This window comes from Equus przewalskii, chromosome 16, assembly GCF_037783145.1.
Source record: "Equus przewalskii isolate Varuska chromosome 16, EquPr2, whole genome shotgun sequence".
Taxonomy (NCBI): domain Eukaryota; kingdom Metazoa; phylum Chordata; class Mammalia; order Perissodactyla; family Equidae; genus Equus; species Equus przewalskii.
Window position 1 is genome coordinate 77269859 of NC_091846.1, and position 22229 is coordinate 77292087.

Consider the following 22229-nt stretch of genomic DNA (forward strand, 5'->3'; position numbering starts at 1 on the left):
TCTGCAGCTATATTTACGAAACCGGCATTTCTGAATACTCCTGTAAAATCATCATCATTCTGATGCTAGACTCTCACCCCACTCCCTGGTTTACCTTTTTGTGAATCTAATTCTTTTCTATTCATCTTGAGTTCAGAGGACTGATTCCAGCAAGAGAGAAAATTCCAGTGTTGCGCCTGCAACCACCTGGTCCCTGCTCTGCACACGGGCGGTCCCCTGGTACCAACTCGGGTGCCGCATGGCGCGCAGAGTCAGAAAAGCGGACCCTGTAGAGGAACGGTGCAGTCAGCGCACAATGGAGAAACTGCAGCTTTTCAGGACTGTTTTTAAAAGTTTCCTACAATGTGACAATTTGAGGCAGTGTACTTCATCTTACCACTTTTAAAAAGCCTTATGTCCTTTAAAAAATGTAACAGGTAACCTCTTCTGGAAATGAAACTTAACAGAAAACAGAACCCAAAATTTCCTGAAGAAAGATGTGTCCTCCACTGTTTCATTCCTCATCGTTGTGATTTCCAGTTCAAGAGACTACAGTGCGAACCTGAACATTTTCATCCCTTAAAAAGCAGGCACCTGCTAAAACCCACCTGGGCTTGCGTCTCACTCTAACATAAGTTTGCATTTTGTCACCCATGCCCTGACTGTGAGACGAGTCCCAGGGCCACCCCAGAGTAGGTAATCAAGACCCCTGTGGATCTGCTTGCAGAAAGATTTCTATTCACCGTTTCTTTTGCTTCTACACTAATGATTAGCTAAATGTGGCTAAATTGTCTTGTGTTAACTCTAAACCCATTATCTTGAAAACAGCTAAGCAAGTTAAGTTCTTTAATTCCTCAAACTTAAACACATAGTCATATGAATGGGGCTTAATTATTGCTGAAAAATTTACTTTCCACATTTCCACTTGGAAATTCATGGGACCAGGCACAGATTCACTCTGTTTTTAAGGACGCTTTATTGCTATGAACAGCTCCGATCAGTAGGTCTTCGTGAGCTCTAATCAAGCTGAACATGGAATTTTATTTTTTGAAGTATGATACAATTATCAAAACCTTAATTTCTAAGCATTAGCATGATGAAAGAAAAGAGCCGATAAAAGGCAAGGATATAACTCATCCATGCATTTATTCACACACTGACCTTTCAACAATCTTGTTTTTTTTATTCTACTTGGGTGCAGGGCCTCAGTGAGGCAAATGGGACGTTCACCAGTAAGAGGACAGCTATTCCCTGGGGACGGCGTGGAAGCAGCCCTTTCAAACGTGAGCACTGCACTGGGCAGAGGCCCGAATACCGAAGGGCTGCCGGGCGGCTGGTACCAGAGTGTGAAGAAGCCCTTGCAGAGATGCAACAGAAGTGACGGCCACAGCAACCCAGCGACACGGCTCCACGTCGGGACGGGAAGGAACCCAATTCCCCAGGATGCCGAGGCCGGGGGGGGAGGGGGGGGGTGGGGGGGGGCGAGCAGGACTGGGGAAGGAGGCTGACCACACGCACCCAGAACCCAGAAGTGCTGTCACAGGGAGAGCAAACCGCTCACGCACGCGGGAAGGACCGAGCAGGCATAGGCCAGGGGGATCAGAAAGAGGATGGCCACCCGCTCAGAGACAGACATCTAGGCATGGCATGTGCTGTGCTTCCAACACATTTTTAAATTTACAGACATGCACTAGAGCAAAAGCAACGTGCACTCAACCTGCCTCCTACTAGGGTAAAAAACACTTGCTTTCCAGGGACGCCTCCTGTCACAGCAAAGAGACACTGGAGACCCGAGGGCCTGCTCATTTCTGTGGAACGTCAGTCCAAGCCGCCCCCTAGCCTGCATTGCAACACCTGCAGTTTACCCCGACTTGGTTTCCCCGGCCTCGCCTGAGACGGGCCCACCCCATGGGCTGCGGCCGAGCAGGGCCAACTGGGGGCCTCGGAGGTCCCCACGCCAATCGCAAACACAACTAGCCACCCAGCAGAGGCCCTCTTTGTCCAGGCGCAAAGGCCAGGAAGACCACATCCGATCAAGATGACATGCTGAGCAAAAAGATTAGGATAAACTCTATGAAACGTAAAGACCAGGAAAAAGGGATCCGTTTTAGGGGCCCAACTGTAATTTCTAATCTGTTGCAGAAAGAAAGGCTGAGACAGAAGCCGTCTGCCTCACCTGAGAGCTCAACACCATTTCCAATGCGAGCCGGCCAGGTCACCAGCACATGTGCTCGCCAGGGCTCTGGACCAGGACCACAAGGAGGAACCCAGCCCGAGGGAAAGACACGCCAGCCAAGAGGCGGAGAGGGCCACAGGCTCAGCGCCCGCCGCTGTGGCTCAGGCGGGCCTCCAGAAGCCAAACCCCTGGTCCTGAAACCACCTGGACACCACTCCCTCGGAGAAACCCCGCCATCCCCAGAAAGAGGAGGGGGAGGCAGGAGCTGGAGCGGAGGATTCTGTGCACACTTCCGCCTTTCAATTTACTCACGTCTCAAGCAAGTTGTTCTCCCTCCTCTGAAAATGAGTCTGGTTCATCCAGACTAGAAAAAAAGTCTTCTAACGTTACTAACCTGACGTCCTCAACCTTTAAATATTTACGCTTCCTATAGATGACATTCCAGCAAACTTTTATTTATTTCTTATCTATGTAAATTCTACTAGACGCAAAGAACAAATTATTAATTTTATGATCACTCCACACTGAATATTTATTAAGATCAGAGACGTTCTTTGAACTCATCAGGTGCAGCGGGAAAACAAAAAAGAAAGACAGTAAGATTCACGCGCTGCTCATGAATGCAATCACAGAACCCCAGGCACCAATTCTGCTCTTAGATATAAAGCACTAAGGATAATTTAAACTTACTGATACGCACGGAACTTGTCATATAATTACACACCGTACTATTCTGTAGCTTAGACGTTGCTCTGTAAAGAAACCCATTCACAGAAGCACCAAGCGAGAGTTACTAGACAAAAAAAATTTCAACAGAAAGATTAAAGTTGTTCCATATGACATGTCACGCAGGCCAGCCATCCCCTTCTTTTTTCTGCTCTGTCACATATGACAGATGACGTTCATAGGAGAGACACAGTCCCATGTGTCAGTTGCCATAATTCCCTGGGGATTAGCAGTAACTCCACCCTTTTCTCTCTCATTTTAAAGAGTAATCACAATGCAAATGAGCAAGACTACTGTCAGTTAAGGCCCCACCTTCAATCTGCTCTACTTTACAGATAAAAGGAAGAGAGAAAGAGAAAACAAACAAACCACAAATGACCACAACTTTGTCAATAAAACACATGGAAAAGCTCCCCTGCCGCGGACAGCACAAATGTCAAAACACTGACTGTCAGGCCACGTGCGCTGGGCTCCACAGTTCCAGTTACTTCAGTGGAAAACACAGTGAGCACCAGGTCTGGAATGTTTTAGAATAAATTGGGTAAATTTACTCTGGCAGATAAACTCCAGCAGCATTCTAGACACACATTCGGATGCACGACTCTGTCGTTACAACTTCTCATGAGAATGTGGATTCGGGCACGTTTGACTTCACGGTCCTGTTTCAGTGTTCAGAATTCAGTACACACACCTGGGTCATAGCTACTCTGCCCATGAAGGCCCTGGTTCTCTCACAGAGTGTCTCGTGGGTTCTATGTAGAGCCCCACGTAGGGCTCCATGGGGGCCCCCACAAGGAGTCCGATGTAGCGTTTCATGTGAAGACCCATGTAGATAGAGCCCCATATAGGACTCCACATAGAGCTCTATGTACGGGCCCACGGGGGGCTCCACACAGAACCCCACATACAGCTCCATGCAGGGCTCCATCTCCGACCCCTGTGGAGCCCAATGCAGAGTTTCACGTGGAGCCCTATGTAGCCAGAGTCCCACGTAGGCTCCAGAGAGGGCCCCGCAGCACAGCGGAGGGGAATGGGACCCCACAGGCCTTGGGTGCACAGCACTGGACCAAACAGAGTGCAAATCCATTTAGTGGGTAAAAATGACTGAACATTTCCAGGCATATCTGAATCAGGAGCGCTGTAGTATTGATCTGCATGACAAAATGAATCAATATCCTTCCTAAAATTAAAATTTATATTTCCAGTAGCAACTATGATTAAGAAACAAAGAAACTGTCTGGTGAGCCTAGACATGTCCTTCAGGCCCATTTAGCCCTTTAAGTTAAACACAGAATTACAGGAAAAAATAAACTTTTCAGTTACATAAGAAATTCCTAGAAAAACAAATCTGATAATTCAGTATCTCTTTACTTTAGGAAAAGCAAAACACTCTTAGAATATACCAAAAAAAAAAAAAAAAAAAGGAAGGTTGGGTGTGATAACAAACAAGCCAGAGATTCTAAGAAAAACGGTTACTTGAACTTTTCTTTTAAATTGGAAAAAAATCACTTAAAAAGAAAATAAGGAAGAAGTTCCCAAGACAAATGGGGGCAGTACATTACTTTCCCAAGCCTACTTGCGAAAGATTTAAAACTTTCTTTTATATGAGCTCATCATTTCCACTGACAATTAAAATCATTTCATCCTGAATGCTTATTAAAGAAATTTCCTAGCATCAAGTCGTAACTTGATGTTAATGACACAACACGAAACAGGATGAGACAATCTAGTTTTCGTATACGGCTGGGGTTAATAAAAGGTACTTCTGCTTCTTTAGCTCCTGTTTAATCCTTCACATAAGACCTTGTCTTAATCACCAAAGACCAGAGCTACTGGGGTCCCAGACTGTTAACCACTGCTCTACCAATCCAGAGTCACAGTTCACCCACAGCAACCCGTACCATTTATAGTGCAGAGCCCCAGCTGACTTCGTCTCATAATACTTAAGAACTCGTTTCTTTTCTCTCCTTGTTATTAAAAAGCCTGACATGTGCATCCTATCATCTATTCTTCTATGGGAAGAGTTTTTCACCATACGTGCAGCATTGTCCAACATCACAGGAGAAATATTATTGATTATTCCAGCACAAACAGCCGAGAGGCAAAAATGCCCCCTGAATTGCTGGTGGATCCTTCTCTTAAATCACGAAATATCAGACCTTTCTAGATAAAGACGGGAGAGCACCGGCGACTTGCCCCAAGCCTCGCAGCTGGTCAGCAGGAAAGGAGAGTCCTTACCTTCCCCCAGAATTTTCCTCACTGCTCCATTTGGGGCCACCACTGTCCATTTCTGAAAAGAACGAAAGAGGGGTGGGACTGGGCGAGGAGTGGGAGGTCTGGAGCTCTCACCTGGGCCCAGAGTTTAAACTTTTACAGAGTACTGTCAGCTCTTTACACAACTCTCCCCAAGGACACCAAACACTGCACAGACTATGGATTTCTGCCTTGTGCGTCTGCCTCCCCGGCTGGTGGAGGGGCTGGACCGTGCCTGTCCCCAGCATCTGGCACCGTGCTTGTTAGGTCCTTCCTAAATCTCTGTGGAGTTAAATTAAAATAAAAACCCAGGGGCTTTAGGCCATTTCTCACAGTCAGAAAAGCTAAATAAAATCTAACAGAGTACACATTTCAGAAATGTCTGAGGCCCAAGAGAAAAGAAAACCTTTTTCACCTCACCAGAGTGGCGTTCCAAGACGGAAGTCAGTAAACGACAGCCACATCTGGCCCACTGCCTGCTCCTGTAAATAAAGGTTTATTGAAACACAGCCACGCTCATTCACGTGCACGTGGCTGCTTTCGCACTTGAACAGCAGAGCTGAGCGGCTGTGAGGGAGACTGCGTGCCCCAAGACATAAGGAAGACACGAGGAGAAAGGAGGGCACATTTGTCAAAATAACACCACATATTACCGTCTGTCTTACAGCTGGAGACGAATTGATATCCCCTTTGAAAATTATCTGCAGGCTTACGTACCCTAGAAATGCAATACTATCTACTAAAAACCACGCTCTCCTGTTACAGACTTTACCGAAAATGCGGAAGGGAGTCGTAGAATCGCTTACGAAGCCTGCACACTTTTGGAGTTAATTTCCCTCACTTATGGCTCTTCTATTTGGTTTTTTATGCACAACACAAAAGTACTGAATAATCATATTATATCATGATTATTACTAAATATATAGTACTACTCTTTCGACGTTAACAGAGATAAAGTTATATACATCAGATCTGCAATTCAAAAAGGGTCCAAATCCTTTCTGAGTCTTGGGTCATTTGAGAATGTGAATATAAGCATTACATTTCTGACCTACGAAACAAGGAGAACATTCGGGCCAAGTGATATAACTTTCATTAAAATTGCAAATATCCTATGAAGAGTGTAATTCTTTCTTCAGATTTAACACATAATTATACTTATAATTTTAAACTGATGCAGAAAATATGTATCTAATGTACACTGTAAAAATGTTTATATTGTTTCTATCTGAAGTTCTCAAACCTAAATATTGTTTTTCCTATGAAATTAGGGAATGTAGAAAACAATTTATTCAAGATCTATCCATCCCGAAATATCCTGCAGTTCTAGATCATCAAAAGAACCTTTCTTTCCTTCAAATATTTAAACATTTAAGAGTTGCTACTGGGTTTTTATAGTATTACGATTCAATTCCTTTTTGTTTTATTATGGAAATTGAAATAAGCGTTTTCTGGAAGTCTGAAATTACGCCAAATACAACTCAAATTCCCTCTATAATATTACTGAGTAGGGAACATATTTATGAGTATAGTTACAAGGGTACACCTTTGGGATTCTAAACTATACTCTGCTTTTCACATTTAACAATAATGCAGTAATTTGGAAATGTATTCAAAATAGGGTGTAGTGAAGTACTCGTCTTTCATTACAGGAAAAAAAGGAAAAAGAAAAGATTAAAGAAAAAAGGGCGAAACTGTGTAGTCACCCCCCGGCACCCCGCCCCAAGCCCAGCTAGTGACCAGGCCATCGTCCTTCTAGACACCAAGCTTCCGCTGGGCACCAGCACACGGCGGCCTGAGCAGCCTCTGCTTCAACAGTAGGTAACCTCCCTGCATCTATAACATCCATGTAGGACAGGATGTCAGCTCTGTCCACTGGGGGAAAAATGTATCTGACGTAACAGTCCTTATGTGAATGGGCACCCAGCCTTTAGGTGTAGGGTCTGGACTAAGGTCAAGGCTGAGCGTCAAGTCCCACTCAGAAACTGAGCGCATGCTCTCTCGGCCCCGGCTGAGGCCAGAGGACTCTTTCCCACCATCAGCCATCTCAAAAGCATTCCCAGGAGCCTACGAATGACTCAGGGCAAGCCGGTTCCACACCACCCTAAGACCACATGCCATTCCCATGGCTCAACACAACGTGGGTGTGGACGGCCACTGGTCCCATCAGAGTCAGCGACCTGGGGCCCAGGAGCCAGCACTCACCATCCTGTTCCCTCTTATGTAAATGGAGACATTATTCATTATTCTCCCGCCCTGAATTCCTCACGAGGCCACTGTGAAACTATCACATGAGATTTTATGTATAAAATTTATAAATAAATAATTCAAACAAAATATAAAGATAGGAATTCTTTTCACACACACAGAAGCACATGCTGGTAGCATGACTTGCATCTTGGGGCTGGATCCCTGAGCTTCCTTCGTGCACCTTCAAATGATGGAGACATGTAACCACATGTTTGGTTTGGAGCTACAAAGACGTCTTCAGCCGGCAGCCCTGAGCTGCCGCGGGAAGCCTGACTCCTCCCCCTGCTCTCGGGCTAATTTGTGCAGCCACAGGCGCGGTATCTCTGAGCACATTCGCCATCACAGACTTTTCTTCATTCAAAATTATATCCATGAATGACATCACAAACAATTACAACTTCAAGCAGCAAATAAACAACTGATGAATGCACGAAAACAATGGCAAATAGCTCCCGGAATAAGATGAATAAACTTATTTTAATTGGATAGAGGCGGAACAGAAGTAGAATTGTTTTTCTGGGGGTAACTCTGGGCCATCTGAAGCTAATAGTCCTCAAACACTGCACAGAGCGCCTGCCCGGCTGCTTTCTTCACACCCTGCGCATGGGACAAAACACCCAGAAAGGGGCCGCGTGCATCCCTGTGTGAGCAGCTGCACATCTGAGAATTCACAAACCCCTCTTCACGTCGCATGTGCCCAGCAAGCACGATGCATCGTCCATGAGCTGGGGTCCGGCTAGCAGGCGCCCAGGGGCAGCATTTCTGTTCTCTCTGGTCTATACACAAAGGTGCAGCAAAACGTAGACCGACATTTAAATTCCTCTGCGGCAGCTGAGAGAGACTTCATCCGAATGAAGACGACTTATTGAAATTTCAGTAATGAAGAATGGAAAATGCTAAGTTACAACCATCTTTATAAAGATCATTTACTAAAACATGAAATAAAGTAGGACAGCGGCAGCTGATGGCCAGGCCTCCCCAGGGGACACCGTGGTTCCTCCCCACCCAGGCTGCAGATGACCTACCCTCAACCCAAGCTTCCCATCCAGACAGCACACAGGTCAGGTCAGGCTCCAGCACATGCTCGTTCAGCCCAAATGCTCAACTGTTACTAAGATGTCACTCAAAACTTGGGTCTCAGCAGAGCACACCTGCTGAGGACCAACTTCTGCAGCCTCGGCAGAACCTACACTGGTGGGATCCAGTAGACGGTCCACGTGTTTATCGGCTGGCAGGGACCTCGCACACCAGGGGCCCGGGACCACAGCATTATCACAGGCCCCTCGAGAGATGCGCAAGAGCAGGCAGGTGGGAAACCTGGGCCCCCAAGCCCTCCTGGAGAGCCCAGGGCCACCAACTGTTGGACTCGGAGCAAGGAAGGGCACCTGCTGCTGCCTCCAGCGTGGGGAGGCGGTCATGCCCAGGGACGGAGGGGGCCCGGCTGTCCAGACGGGGACACACTGGGGACCCTGCTGAGACACACGTGATCACAATCACGCCTCCCATCATCCTCTCCTCCCCAGTGAGAAGCGAGCAAAGGAGCAAACTTGCCAGCGACACAAAGCCACAGCCCCCGAACTGCTGAGGGCTTGGGGAGAGGAACGACCAACTCAGCATGAAGACAACACTTCCTACCTTCAAAGAAGGCTGGCCCGTGAGGGCCACTGACAAGATGGCACACCCAGCTCCTCCACGCTGCGCAGGGGTCCTTCAAGACTTGGAAGAGCGGATGCAAAAGAGACGTACCTCCCCACCACCTCCTCGGTCGCAATCAAACGACACAGCCTGGGCCGGCCAGCGTGTACTTAACGCGTGTCACCATGTCCCACCCAGCCCACACCCGTCCCCTGCCCTGGGAGGAGGGCTGCACAGACAGCGGTACTGCATCCGGGGAAATCATTCCCACGGCTTCACGCTCAGCAGCTGCGTGACTTCATGAGGCCCAGTACACGTGAATTAATATGAAATAATGGTTATTTTCTCTATTTTCCTCAGACAGAGAGCTAAGAGGCCGTCCTTCCACTTCTGCTTGCTGCACTGACCTGAACGTGATGGGATTTAGGCTTCAGAGTGGCCTGAACAGACTAACAGAAAGACGGGAGAGTAAATTTGCTCAAACTTTAAACCGTTTCGCACGGATACGACAAGACTCTGAGTGAATCAGCTTATTTACAGTCTGCGTTAGCATCTGCCACAGAGGGGGAAGGGGCAGCCCCACCAGAGTGTCCCCAAAGGCCCTGGGTGCAGGTCTCAAACCTTCCCAACATGCAGACGCACAGCTTCCTGTCACCCCCACGTCCTGCCATGACCCCCGATCCATCAGCCTCTCAGGAATTCCTTTAGGAACCAGAGAGTCCAAGGAGATCCACGAGCATGAAACGTTTTGTAAAACATACCCTTGACAGTAAAAACCTAAATTTCACATTTCTGGTCTGCAAGAGGTCAGAGCAACCCCTTATCGGAAGGAATAACTGTTAATACAGTTAAATAATTACGACGTGGTCATCATCCTGCCCTTATTAAAATGCATAAGCTTCATTAAGACATTTTATATACGCCATCGTTTTTTTACGTATTTCAGGAAAAAATAAGTAAAACTGAGCCTAAATTCTAAAGACAGACCAAAACAGCAGGTGTTTTTCAAATCCTACAAGCTCCTGGCGACCACCCACCTGCCGTCAGGAAGGGGACACCTTCCCCACAGTCAGGAGGCCGGCTCTGTCCCCATACCCCACCTCTGTCCCAGCACCCCGGTCTCTGTCCCTGCGCCCCAGCCTCTGTCCCCGCGCCCCAGCCTCTGTCCCCGCGCCCCGGCCTCCGTCCCCGGGCCCCGGCCTCCGTCCCCACGCCCTGGCCTCTGTCCCCGAGCCCCGGCCTCTCTCTCCATGCCCTGGCCTCTGTCCCCATGCCCCAGCCTCCGTTCCCACACCCCGGCCTCCGTCCCTGCACCCCGGCCTCTCTCTCCACGCCCCGGCCTCTGTCCCCACGCCCCAGCCTCTGTCCCCGCGCCCTGGCCTCTCTCAGGGCGGGCATCGTCAGCTCCAACCTACTCCACCGGTGCCTCCTTGGGAAACAGAATCTGTGAAATACAGGGAATAACAAATCATCTATCATTTTCGGTTCCAACTTAACTGAAGAACGAGCTCCACCGGCCGCAGAGCCAGCAGGCAGTGCTCCCTTTGGCAGCGAGTACCTGGGGTGCCCTGCACAGGGCAGGCAGGGGTCGGCGGCCACCCGTCCCAGGCCACCGCCAAGGGGTTCACAGGGTCTGTCCAGTGACAGGGCCTTTTTTCCCAAACGGAGGCGCTGTGACCCCAGAAGACACAGAGCCAGGCAGCCCTCTCCAGGAAGGGGACGGGCCGGAGCCGAGGCTCTCCACCCGCAGCCGTTTCCTTTAAAAAGTAAGGGTAATAACAAGAACCTACCCTCCCAGGAGACTCTGAGGGTTAAACACCATTAAAAAATGTTTTATAAATAACAAGAACGCCCGGGTCATCAAGCATGTCATCCTGCGACTAGACACGTGCTCTGATGTTCTCGTTTATCTTGTGAAAATTCCCCCCTGGCTTCCCCACCTCAGTTACATCCTGCTGTCCTCATTTCCCTGAAACTCTTAGGTCTTTTCACATTTTACATACTATTTTTGAGAAAGAAATTCAAAAGCTGACATATGCCTCACTAAATAAAAAAAAAAGAAAGAAAGAAAAGTACTATGACAGAATTAGATGACTCCAATAGAAAAGTTTTTAAATGCTCTACACATTGTTCCAAAGAAACTATATTTCCCTTTCATGCTGTCAATATGAACTACAGTCTTTAGGATGGCTGACCAGGCTCCGCCTGTCACAGTCCCTGCTTACCTCCTCACTTCACCCCCTACTCTCTCCCTACTCCCTCTTTGTGAGCCACACTGGTCTACTTCTTACTCTGGAACACACCAGCAATTTTCTGCCCCAGGGCCTTTGCACGGCTACCCATTCCCTTTGCCTAAATGGATCCTCCCCCTACATATCTACAAGACTCGCTTCCTCACCACCTTCAAGTTGTCACCTTTCTCCCTCCCGCCCTTTCCTGCTTTATTTTCTGGAGTATTTATTTCCACCTACAATACTTCACGTTCTGAACACATTTCAAAGTTAAGTTTACTTCCTAGGTTTCAAAGGTAGTCTTGAAGACTCAGTACCTTTTGTTTCTTCTTTACAGCTTGGAAACCAAACCTATTTCTTTCTAGGCTGTACTTTAATATTTTTCAAATGGGTGAAATATTTTTAAACTATTTAATATGTAACAATAGGTGTCTTTGTAATGAAAAGATAGGAAAATTTGACCATTTAATTAAATTTGAAAGTTAAAGAGAGATCTAACCATTTCTGCCCCTGTCTTTCCTGCCCCACACACAGCCCACCTTTCTATCCTTAAGTGACGTTCCTGTCGTCTTTTTGCTTATTTTTTCTGGGAAGAACAGTTGAAAGGTGGTAAAAGGTAAGAACGACAGGATACTCACCTGGAACGGACTCCACACCAGCCTGATGGGCTGGTGACACAAAGCTGCCCCAGCAAGCGGGGCTGCCAGCTCCAACCACATGGGCCCAGGTGGGCAGGTGGAGGTGGGCAGGGGCTGTGGGAGCGCAGGCCCAGAGCAGGGGGCGAGGGGCTGCCGGCCAGGGGCTCCTGTGCCCGGGGCGGGGCCTTCCCGGACAGCCCACAATAGCAGTCAAAGGACGGACGCGCGCTTTTATACCCGGCTTCAGAGACACCTGCAAGCCATTCCAGGCAGGTCTTAAGAAAACACAACCCTATTTGGAAATTATTAGGATGAGGACTAAAAATGAAGCAATCTGAAGAAGCATAAAATATAAAAAGAACTGTGATTGTATTAAATGTTTGTGGGTGATTTATGAGAAATATTTTAACTAAAACCTACATGTCTACTTTTATGGAAGCGCACGCTGCGTGACAGCAGCAGCGGGACGCATTTGAAACGTGAGCTTCCCCACGTGTGCAGCCATGGATGCACAGAAGGGCGACGAGAGAAGAGAGGGGCCCACGCGCAGAACCCCTGTCACCCAGATGAAAGAGGGAGCGCCTTTTTAAGCAATTGTTGAGGGTGAGCAGAGAAGAATCAGAAGGCGCAAGAGAGACCCACAACGTAGCACTGGGAAGTTTCTGGAACGCTGGCATTGACAACAAAGAGAAATTCCAGGATCCTTACAAGAGGCAAGGCCTCCAAGAGGCGAGAGCAAGCTGACCCTGGGATTGAGGACCCTGGCAAAATCAAACCTATGGTTTCCCAGAGAAGAAAATTGAGCCGGAATTTCCACCTCACGGGCTGCACCCCAAGTGTGAGGACAGAGGGTGCTAGAGTGTGAGTGGCTCCATCAGAACTTTCCAACGAGGGCACCCACAGTCCCAGCAGGGACATCCCACTTTGTCTTCAGCCAAGAATGCCTGAAGAGCGGGCACCTGTTGAGGTGTTCCCAGTGGCTGCCCAGAATACAGCTGTGGGGTGCCGTCCGAAGGGACGATGAAGGCGCCCGCCCAGGGGGCAGGGGTTCGTCTCAGATTTCCCTCCTATCTCCTGGAACATCGACTCCTGTGTTGGAACACACTGAACTCTCAATAAATTGATCGGCTCAACTGTCTTCTAGCTTCAGGAAACGGCTGAAGACATGATGAATTCGGAACCCTGCAGCTGACCTGTGCGGATGGGAGCCGTGAAGATGAATGCTTATCACCCAGAGTTATTCCAGGAACTTAATTAAAGGCTCCACACCGGGGAAGCTTGGCTATTTCACCGCAGTGGTTATTTCATTTGGAACTAAGATGACAATAAACCAGCTCTACTGATAACTGAGCTGCAAATAAGGAGTAAAATCGGAATTAAGGCAAGCCAGTTCTAGCGCAGCTTTAAAATTTTGCTACAACCCTAAACACCAAAATGGCATTATATTTGGGAACTACGTAAACTTTAAAAGAAAACGCTCACTAAAAAAATTTGTCAAAGTAAATAAAATCTAAAGAAGGTTCAAAAATTCTTTAATGTTTATATTTCTAAGTTTATCAGGTTTTCATATCTAGTATTTCCATACCATTCATTAGTGAAGTTTTAAAGTTTTTTGTTTACTCAACCAGTTGTAGCCAGTTTTCTGAAACTGACTGCAAAATAAACTGACACTCTTGGATTTATAATATTCTAAAGAAGGAGGTAATACAGATTTTGCAGTTCTGCAACTTTTGTATTTTGCTAAAGCACACCTAAATATTTTCAGTGAAGCTATACATTTATCAGGAGTCGACCTGGTAAAGGAACACAAGCTTTTTGTAGAAGTTTCGCCATATTTACCTGATAAAGATAACTGGAAGAGCACATGAGTAGCTTGTGTATTTGCTTTGTTTCATTTGCATAGGAAGAGTGTTATTTTAGGTCACTTTTATGCTGGAAAACAATTTTAGAAAACTACTATCACATAAGAATAAAACAGAAGCATCACTGCCATAAATCCTTTATTTTTTAAAAATTGCATCCAGGCTGTCTGTGCTGTAAGAAACTGACCACTGGAAGCTCCCTTTCTCAACATTTCTGTCGTCTTATAAGTTCAGGAGCTGTGCAATGTGACAGAACACCAGCGTCCTGGGACCTCCATTTCTGATCTCAAACAAAATCAAGCTGCTCAACACGCTTTAATCCGTGCCTTGCTTAATCCTGCTTATTGCCCGCCGTTCCTAAAGTATTATTTGCAGAGTTTTTAAATTTAGTAAGAACATCCTGGCCTATTTCCAAAACTTCTCCCCCCGCCTCGATTTCTCCCATCCATTCATCCACCAAGGAGCTCACAGAGCCCTGAACAAGGAAAGGGAGGCGGGAGGCCCTCACGGGCAGGAGCTGGGCCGTGGCCGGGGCGTGTAACTCACATGACAGTTTGGGGCTGGCTTCTACGACAGAGCTGAGAATTCGCAGGCCATCAGATGGTCACTGACTTCAGTCCCTATTTTCAGTGGCTTCTCACCACCAGCACTGAGTAACGCAGCCAGTGTTTAATTCCCAGTTCCTCAGAGCAAGGCAAGATTCACAGAAGGGATCCAAACCTCGCCCAGGGAAAGCCCTAGAGAGCACATCGGAACCCTTACCCCTGTCAGCTTTTCTCCTGAACTTGCAGAGCTGTGCACAGACTCTACACTGTAAGATGGGGTATTCGGAACATTGCTTTCTTCTTAACCTGAAAAGCAGTTCCATGGCTGCATCAATCCCTGATAGAAGGACAAAGCATTTCCCTATTTTGTTTATCCTGTGCGGCAGACAGTCTCCATGCCGCCCTGTCGTCAACAGCAATGCTGGGTGCATTACTGGTGCACGCTGCTTATAATGGCAGGCGCATGGCCCTGAGGCTGCCATCTGCTAGGAAGGAAGTACTCTCTCGTCGGATGCTGGAGAGACTGACAGCTAATGTAAACAGAACCCTGAGTCACCGGCAGGAGCACGAGGCCACAGATTCCCAATTTCATTTTCTTAAAATATGGATGGCTTATGAATTTTTATGTTGCCTACATCTTCCTTTATGCTTCTGAAAATGGGGTTAACGCCTTCTGAAAAACCATTTCTCTTCATATAAAAATTCAGTTAAGTCATTTTTTTCCTCAGGAAAAAAGGATCTTAAAAACAAGAGGGGCACTGGTGAAAAAATCCACTCCCCAGAAGATTGCCACCTAGCAACAACTGATTGGTTACATGGTCCTTAGGCAGATTCTAAATTGGTTAGTTTTCAAATGAACTCATTATTAAATAGGTTAATGACTCATTTCTTCGGAAACTGTTACTGGACTTATTAATAATGAGGAGTATATGATATTCCACTTCCAGAATAAACGCATCTTAAACTGAAAACACCAGCTGACCCATTAGGTACTGGATCAGTGGTCGAGGATGAACCAGCCTATAAAGAGCAAGGAGTTACATTTTTTCAGATAATAGAGGCCTTTCGATTTGAATTATCCCAAGAATTTTCTTTCTTCTTCTTCCCTTTTTTTTTTTTTTTTTTTGGTTTTTACAAGAAGCACATGATCTTGAACGTTGGCCAGACCTTCACTCTTCTGCCTCATCCGAAAACCCTGCCCGCGTGACGGTGAGCAGCCATATTCCTCTGATGAACGACAGGCTTCCTTATTTAGGCACCTCTGCATTCTCTATTTCTGTCTACCAGCCTACCTCTTGGTCTATGCATGAGGCAATTTACTAATGTGTTCCAAAGCAAAAAGATGAATACCACTTCTACAAACACTAAGTTGTTCTAGAGGAAACAGGCCATATCCTGGGAGAGAGTTATTCGTTAGTACACAAAAGACCCACAGAGACACAGCATCCCCTCTTCTTTCTTGATAATGTTTACAAACATCTCTACTAACTGATGACAGAGGCGACCTTGGGAAAGATGGCCAACTTCCCTTGGCCTCTGCTTTCACAACCTTCAAATGAGTTATGTTATAGCAATGGCTGCCAACCCTTTACCCTCAAAATGACCTTGCTTTTTTTCTGATTGTCACCACACTGTGGGGGAAGAGTTTATTGCGTTCGGGGGGGGGGGGGGGCAGGCGGGTCTCTGGTCAAGTATAACATACAGTTTGCTTTACTGAAACAAAAACAGCTGGAAGAATGTAAGTTTTCCACTTTGCAGGCCAACTGAAGTCCAGGAAGCGAGACTGGACACCCCCAGAACAGAAGACCAACCGACAACTTGATTCAACCCTAAAATTGACTGACAAAATGAGAGCCTTGAACGTGGGATCAAATCCTAAACTCTTCAAACTGCCCGGTGTAAAAACAGGTGCAAGGAAAAAAGTTGGGGGCTTTCCTTCAAGGTCCTGTCTTCCTGCTTAACTGTCCCCATTTTACTCTGAGTGAATAATGTACGGTGGGAAAAAGGGAGAAATTATGTCATTATTCCCCAAGAGAATTAAAAAAAAAATGTTAACCTGAAAGGTGCCTGAGGGGGGGGTCTCCAGTAAAATCCTAATGCAGCTATTCTAAGTGAGCTTCCAAAGCACACAGGGTTTGTGGGACATGGAAACAATGTGACAGATTGTTGCCAGCACCGCCGTGGGGATCTGATGGTAGGAGGTGGAACCATGGGAAAATCCTGGTAAATCAGCATCTTCACGTGGTTCAATCCAACACTTCTCCTTTTGGCTCAGGGATCAAGAGCAAGTCACTGGACCTCTCTCTACGATGCCAGTTCCTTGCTCCAAAAAATGGGGATCCAGGTGGCCTGACCTACATAGTAGGGGTTTGTGGTGGATTACGTGATACTATACGTAGGAAAATGTCTTCAAGTTATGAAGTGAAGAAAAACATCTTTTGAATTTTAAACAATTCTTTCAATTCAATGGGGCGAGGCGCATGGGATTATTTTTCAATATTGATCAGAATAATGGTTATACTTCCACCATCTCCAATTCCAACAGCATTCTTTCAAAATCATTCACTGTCCACCACATTTGGGGATTGTTAGCTACACTTATAATCTGGAGGCAAAAGACGGACTATTTAAGTAACTACTTTTAAATTTGCAAAGAGCAAGGACTATGTCACATTCATAAATATTAAAGATTGTGCATTAATACTACGCAAAAGCATAAGTCACTCTTAAGAGAAGCATATGAATTTTAAGGTAACTGTTAAAATCACATAATATAATGAACTCTGTAATAATACCTATTTTTACACATTGAGAAAACTGAAATTTAATACTTCATCATAATAATTCACTCAAGTATTTGTAGCAATACCATGTGCATAGATTAAAGTAATAGGAAGACTATAACTGTGCTTAAGGTTATAAAGTTTGAACAGGATTAGAGAACACATCATTATTCAATATTTTAGTTTCAATTAAGAAAAAAAATCTAAATCAAGCCTCTTGGATGAGATATTACGGAACTACCCACACACACACACACCCAAAATATTTATTTCTGGAAAGTTTGATACTTTTTAAAATCAGTACTAAAAAACCCAGTATTTACAAAGTGCTATGCATGCAATCATTTATCTTTAAAGTATATTATGGATCAAAATATCTGACCAAATATTCCAAATTTCAGTGAAAGCATAATAAGCAAGGAATATTATATAAATCTTGTCTGTGTGTGTAACTACTGTGTATGGCGTAAGAAAACCGGGCCAAGTTTGAAGACACGTTTACCTGATCAAATTGTCCAAAGTTTCTGGACATGTAAAGGCAACTTTATGCAAATTTAATATTTTTCTAGTCCAATCAAAAAGAAATCAGAACCACTAACCTCACTGTTTCGTCATTGTAAACACACAGCCTGTAAGTCTTCACCCTAGCTCTACGTCAGTGTTCTCATGCAATGAATTCAATTAAACGTTAAGACCACCAAGCAGAGACCTAGCTTGCCCTATTTGCAGCCACGGAGCAAAACATCAGTACACAACATATACTCTGACTCTCTCTATTCAAGCTTTGTTCAGTGCCTTTTACTTTAGCGTGTGGTTAATGTAAGTTGGTAGCTATCTAGAAGGAAATGGAATAATCAGCAGCAATTATCAACCTCAGGATTTCCTCCACTCAGAGTGATGCTTCTTCAGAAAAAATCTACCACTGAACTCTGTCCACGATAATCTACCTGGAATGATTCAAAATAACCACCGCAATCTCAAAGAATACATTCAAATGAAAAAAATTAACACAGCGTCCCCATTTCAATTCGGATAGCACTGTCTTCATAAAACCTACCACCTGATGAATAACACGGATAGAACTGATAATTTTGGAGGTTCAGAAAATTTTGTTTTCATTTGCTTATTAAAATGCCAACATTAAACGCCTTGCCCATCTTGTATGGAAATACAAATTCTGCTCATGTCTGTAGCACAGAGTGTGCCCAGGAGTCCCCAATTATAGTGGCCTGAGTGAAGAGCTGGCTTTGGGGGCGGGGCACAGCGTTCGACTTTCCCCGCTCCACTTGGCAACACAGATAAAAGAGGAAAGTTAGATTTTCCCTTAAGTTTCTAAGGTGAAACGGGAACACTTGATTCTATTCTACCAAAAAAAAAACAAAACAGAAAAACCTCTCCACTTGCCAAATCTGATGCCAAAAGTTAACCAGCTCTTGGAACGACGCTTCTACAGAAAGTGCGTTCGTGGGAATTTTAACAGAAAACCCATTATACCCGTGCTGTTAACAAAACTTTTGCCAGTTCTCCTCTTCAGAAAAAAGAAAGAGGTTCATTTTAATACTAATAGTTCTAAAGAAAATAAAACATTAATTATCTATTAAAATTCCTTTTTTGGGAGTAGTGGGCCAGTGGAAGAACAAAAGAATCAAAGGCTGGAGGTTTTCCTACTCTGTCTGACAACCAAACACAGCAACACAGCGCAGGAGTGACCACCCTAATTAGATCAACCGGGAGAGTGAAACCCCAGGCTGAAGCATGGATCGTTCAACAGCTGAAAGTTTAAGGCTCCTGCTCTTTCTTTTAACGCATCCCGCATGAAGAGCCAACACTGTCAACTGAAGGTAATGAGAAGTACGGTCTTAATATAGTTTCAGGATTAGGATGCTATTTTCCTTAATTGTTATTTTACTATGTAATTTAAAACAGTACTTCACTACAATTGATAATTATCTATGAAAAAAATCTCAAGTTAAATAAAGAGGGGAAAAAACAATGCTTCTTGGAGACTGGAGTGGAACTAGCAATCAAGCAGTAAAGGCAGGGACGTCTTAAGAAGATATTGGCTCCATTTTCAGACGACTGTGAGTTGTCTGTTTTTGAACTTAAGAACACCCATTTACAAGTGTCTTTCCTGTATTTACTCATGGTTTCCAAGTCATAAACATCAACAGAATTATTGGACTTGTTAGCACATTTCTTTAGAAGAGCTTAACTGCCCTCAATGTTTGCGACCTCCTGGACCTCCCAGTGGCCCCGTGACACAGAAGGGAGAGGGTTATAACTGCCCCATTTTACAGAAAGAGAAAGTGAGAAAGAGAGATTAAATGGCTTCCTCTAGTCACAGAATGACTCATTAAGATCAGCAACTAGAAACCTGGTTTCCTGATTCCTGGTTTAGTGTTCCACATACTATGCTTCCTTCTATGAAGTACTATTTTTGTAAAGGTTTCTCTTTCAATAACGGAAACAGAACAAGTCACATGACTTTCATTCACGAAAGCCTGAGTGTGTTTTCATTAGCACCTTAGTTGTCTGTTCCCGGGGAACGGGGTTGGAGCGGGGCGTGCTATCATCTTATTGTGGCAGAGCTAGCCAACGAAAGCGGAAAAGCACACACAACACCAAACAGCAAGGGTATGTGGTTTGTCAAGCAATCTCACTGGCGTTCTAAAAACATTCAAGTTCTTTGCTTTGAGACTTCAGCAGGCAATACTCAAACATAAATTGTGATTGTATTGTTCCTTTGGAAACATTCTCCTTCCATAATTCTTTTATGTAGGATGAATAAATACTCCTTTTACCAAACAAAATTTAAATACAAATGCTTTCAGTGATAATTCTTATCTAACCTGCCTTGTACATACATATAAAGCAATTTTAGAATAAAAATCCCACCAACGGGGAACACGAAGATAGCATATTCTATGATATATACCAATCTATAATCATAACACGAAAATATATAAAGTTAACTTTGAAAAGCAGTTTTAAAGCACAGTAAGTTCAGTAACATATTTCCAGTTCCCAAACAACAACACTCTAAGAGATTGGCCAGATTCTTCTACACACACAACATACAGTAAGCGAGCTTTCCCGACTCCCAAATAAGATGCATAATTTAGAGTTCAATTTTTATTTGCTCTGGACTAATACACACACACACTCCCCTAAGGTGTCCTCACTTCTTAATTGGCTCCAGTGCTGAAACCCCACCCCCATTCCTACTTCTATTGTGAACAACTGTCAAACATTGCTGGAGTCTTTGTTACCGCTTATGTAAATACCAAATACTACCCAAGTGACCCCAAATTGCTCTGCTCCGGCATAACTAAGGAAGTTTTTCCACACAGAACCCAAGGAGCTCAACATGGAAACACATGCCAGTTCTGAGAGCCTGGGCACTGCACACAGTGACCCAGGAAGTTCCTTTTCTACTCCATCTTCAAAGAAATGCTTTGCAAGCCTTCCTTCCATAAATCTCTCTCTCAAAGGACACTTATCTCCTGTGAACTTTTCATTTATGAACACCGCAAACAAATGTCTACACGTGTATGTGAGTTAAATCAAAGCGGACGGTCCTTCTGAGTTTCTACATGTTCTCTTTCCGAATCCACAGCCCACAACACAGGTTCCACATTAATTAAGATGACATCCTCATCTTGCCTAGTCTACTGTTCTCTGTGTTCAAATTAGTTTACTAGAAATCCATTTAGCCTGTGGTCCTTTCTTCAAAATGTGGTTTTGGCGCAATGGATCAATCGCAGTTATCTATTTTGCTTAAAAATAGCCGTTTTCCTTCTTAAAAGGATGTTTACCATAATGCCCACACGGACTTTGGAAAACAACAACCCAAAACAGTCTCTCATCTTTGTTCAGCCACCACGGGACATACAAACCGCTGTTCTGATTTCAGAATCCCAGATCCTATAGGTCGAAAGGAATTTTATACTGGTGGGAAATCTTAAAAAAAATAAGCTATGAGGTCTCTAACTGAACTTATCTCCTGCAGTTTAACATTTTCCCTAGACTGAGAAGAGCATTAAGCACACATGAATCACGTTTCTGAATGTATCGACTTTATCAGAGAGGCCTTGAATCCCTTTAGGCCTGCAGGCGCAAGCTCCACCTCACTCCCCGTTACTGGGAGAACCCACTCCTGGCACCCTCCTCGATCCAGTCCAGGTTTCCACCTCCTACTCCACCAAAAGCAGTAAAAGGTGTTATGTTCTCAGGCTGTTCTTCTGATTAGAATCAGATTTCAACAAAAGGTACTTTCATGTTCACGATGACATACACCCATTTGGGCATACCAAATACATTTGTCTGTGTATGTATTTTCCCCCCACTCCATTCCAGTTATGCTGGGATGCTGATATGGTCTGTGTCTTGGATGGCAGCTAATCCTTCAACTCTCTGACACACTAGCAGTTTTTCGGACATACCAGTGGGGCTTAAGGTAACTCCAAGAAAGAGACCTTCAGCCAAGTCATCGTTTATGGGACACATTCTGACAACTTCCAACTGATTTAAATAGATGCTGAAGCCCCATATTTCTGATAAATCTGTGGCTATTTTCATCTTTTATGAAATGGTTTTATATGGTTTTAATAAAAAAAGCAAATAGCTTTTCTTCTATTATATAAGAATAACAGGGTATTTACCCTATAGCTATAATTTTAAATCTCATGGATACTATCAAACATATGCTGGATTTAGATGGCATGAAATGGGTGTTTGCTTTAAGAACAAAAGGTATATGGATCTCCAAGCCACCTCCATCATCATCACCTTGTGAGCCTTGTGGACTGCTGACCTTCGGCCAGCATCTAGGACAGCATCCAAATAACACTCTTCACTGCTGTGTGCTTTGTGGTTCCCAGAACCTCTACCTGACCAGTAGCCCCGCAGAGAAACATTGACCAAATTAAAGCAGCTCTCCTCAACATCCACCTCCCTTACACCTCTCGCCGCCCCCCCCCCTTCATCATTCAAAGTTTGAGACAGTCAGAACGCGCCGCCAGCTGCAAAGCAAGCACATCTCTCTCTCCTCAGGGATATTTGATGAGAAGGGGGAGGAACAATGCAGGACACCATCCCATCTAATTGTTCTTCCAAAGATCTGTGTTGTCGTCTTGCCCTTGTTTTCCCTAA

General features: G+C 44.9%; 1 protein-coding gene across 2 annotated transcripts in view; it reads right to left on the bottom strand.

Moving 5' to 3' along the window:
- Window positions 1-22229, bottom strand: part of IRS2 (insulin receptor substrate 2) — a 30864-nt gene that overhangs the window by 3495 nt on the left and 5140 nt on the right. Inside the window, exon 2 of one of the 2 annotated variants that reach the window (XM_008507498.2) lies at window positions 5120-5171. The exons of the other annotated variant lie outside the window; for it this stretch is intronic. Within the exon in view, the coding sequence (XP_008505720.2) occupies window positions 5120-5171 (52 nt within the window). The remainder of the gene's footprint in view (window positions 1-5119; window positions 5172-22229) is intronic. 2 annotated transcript variants of the gene reach the window in all.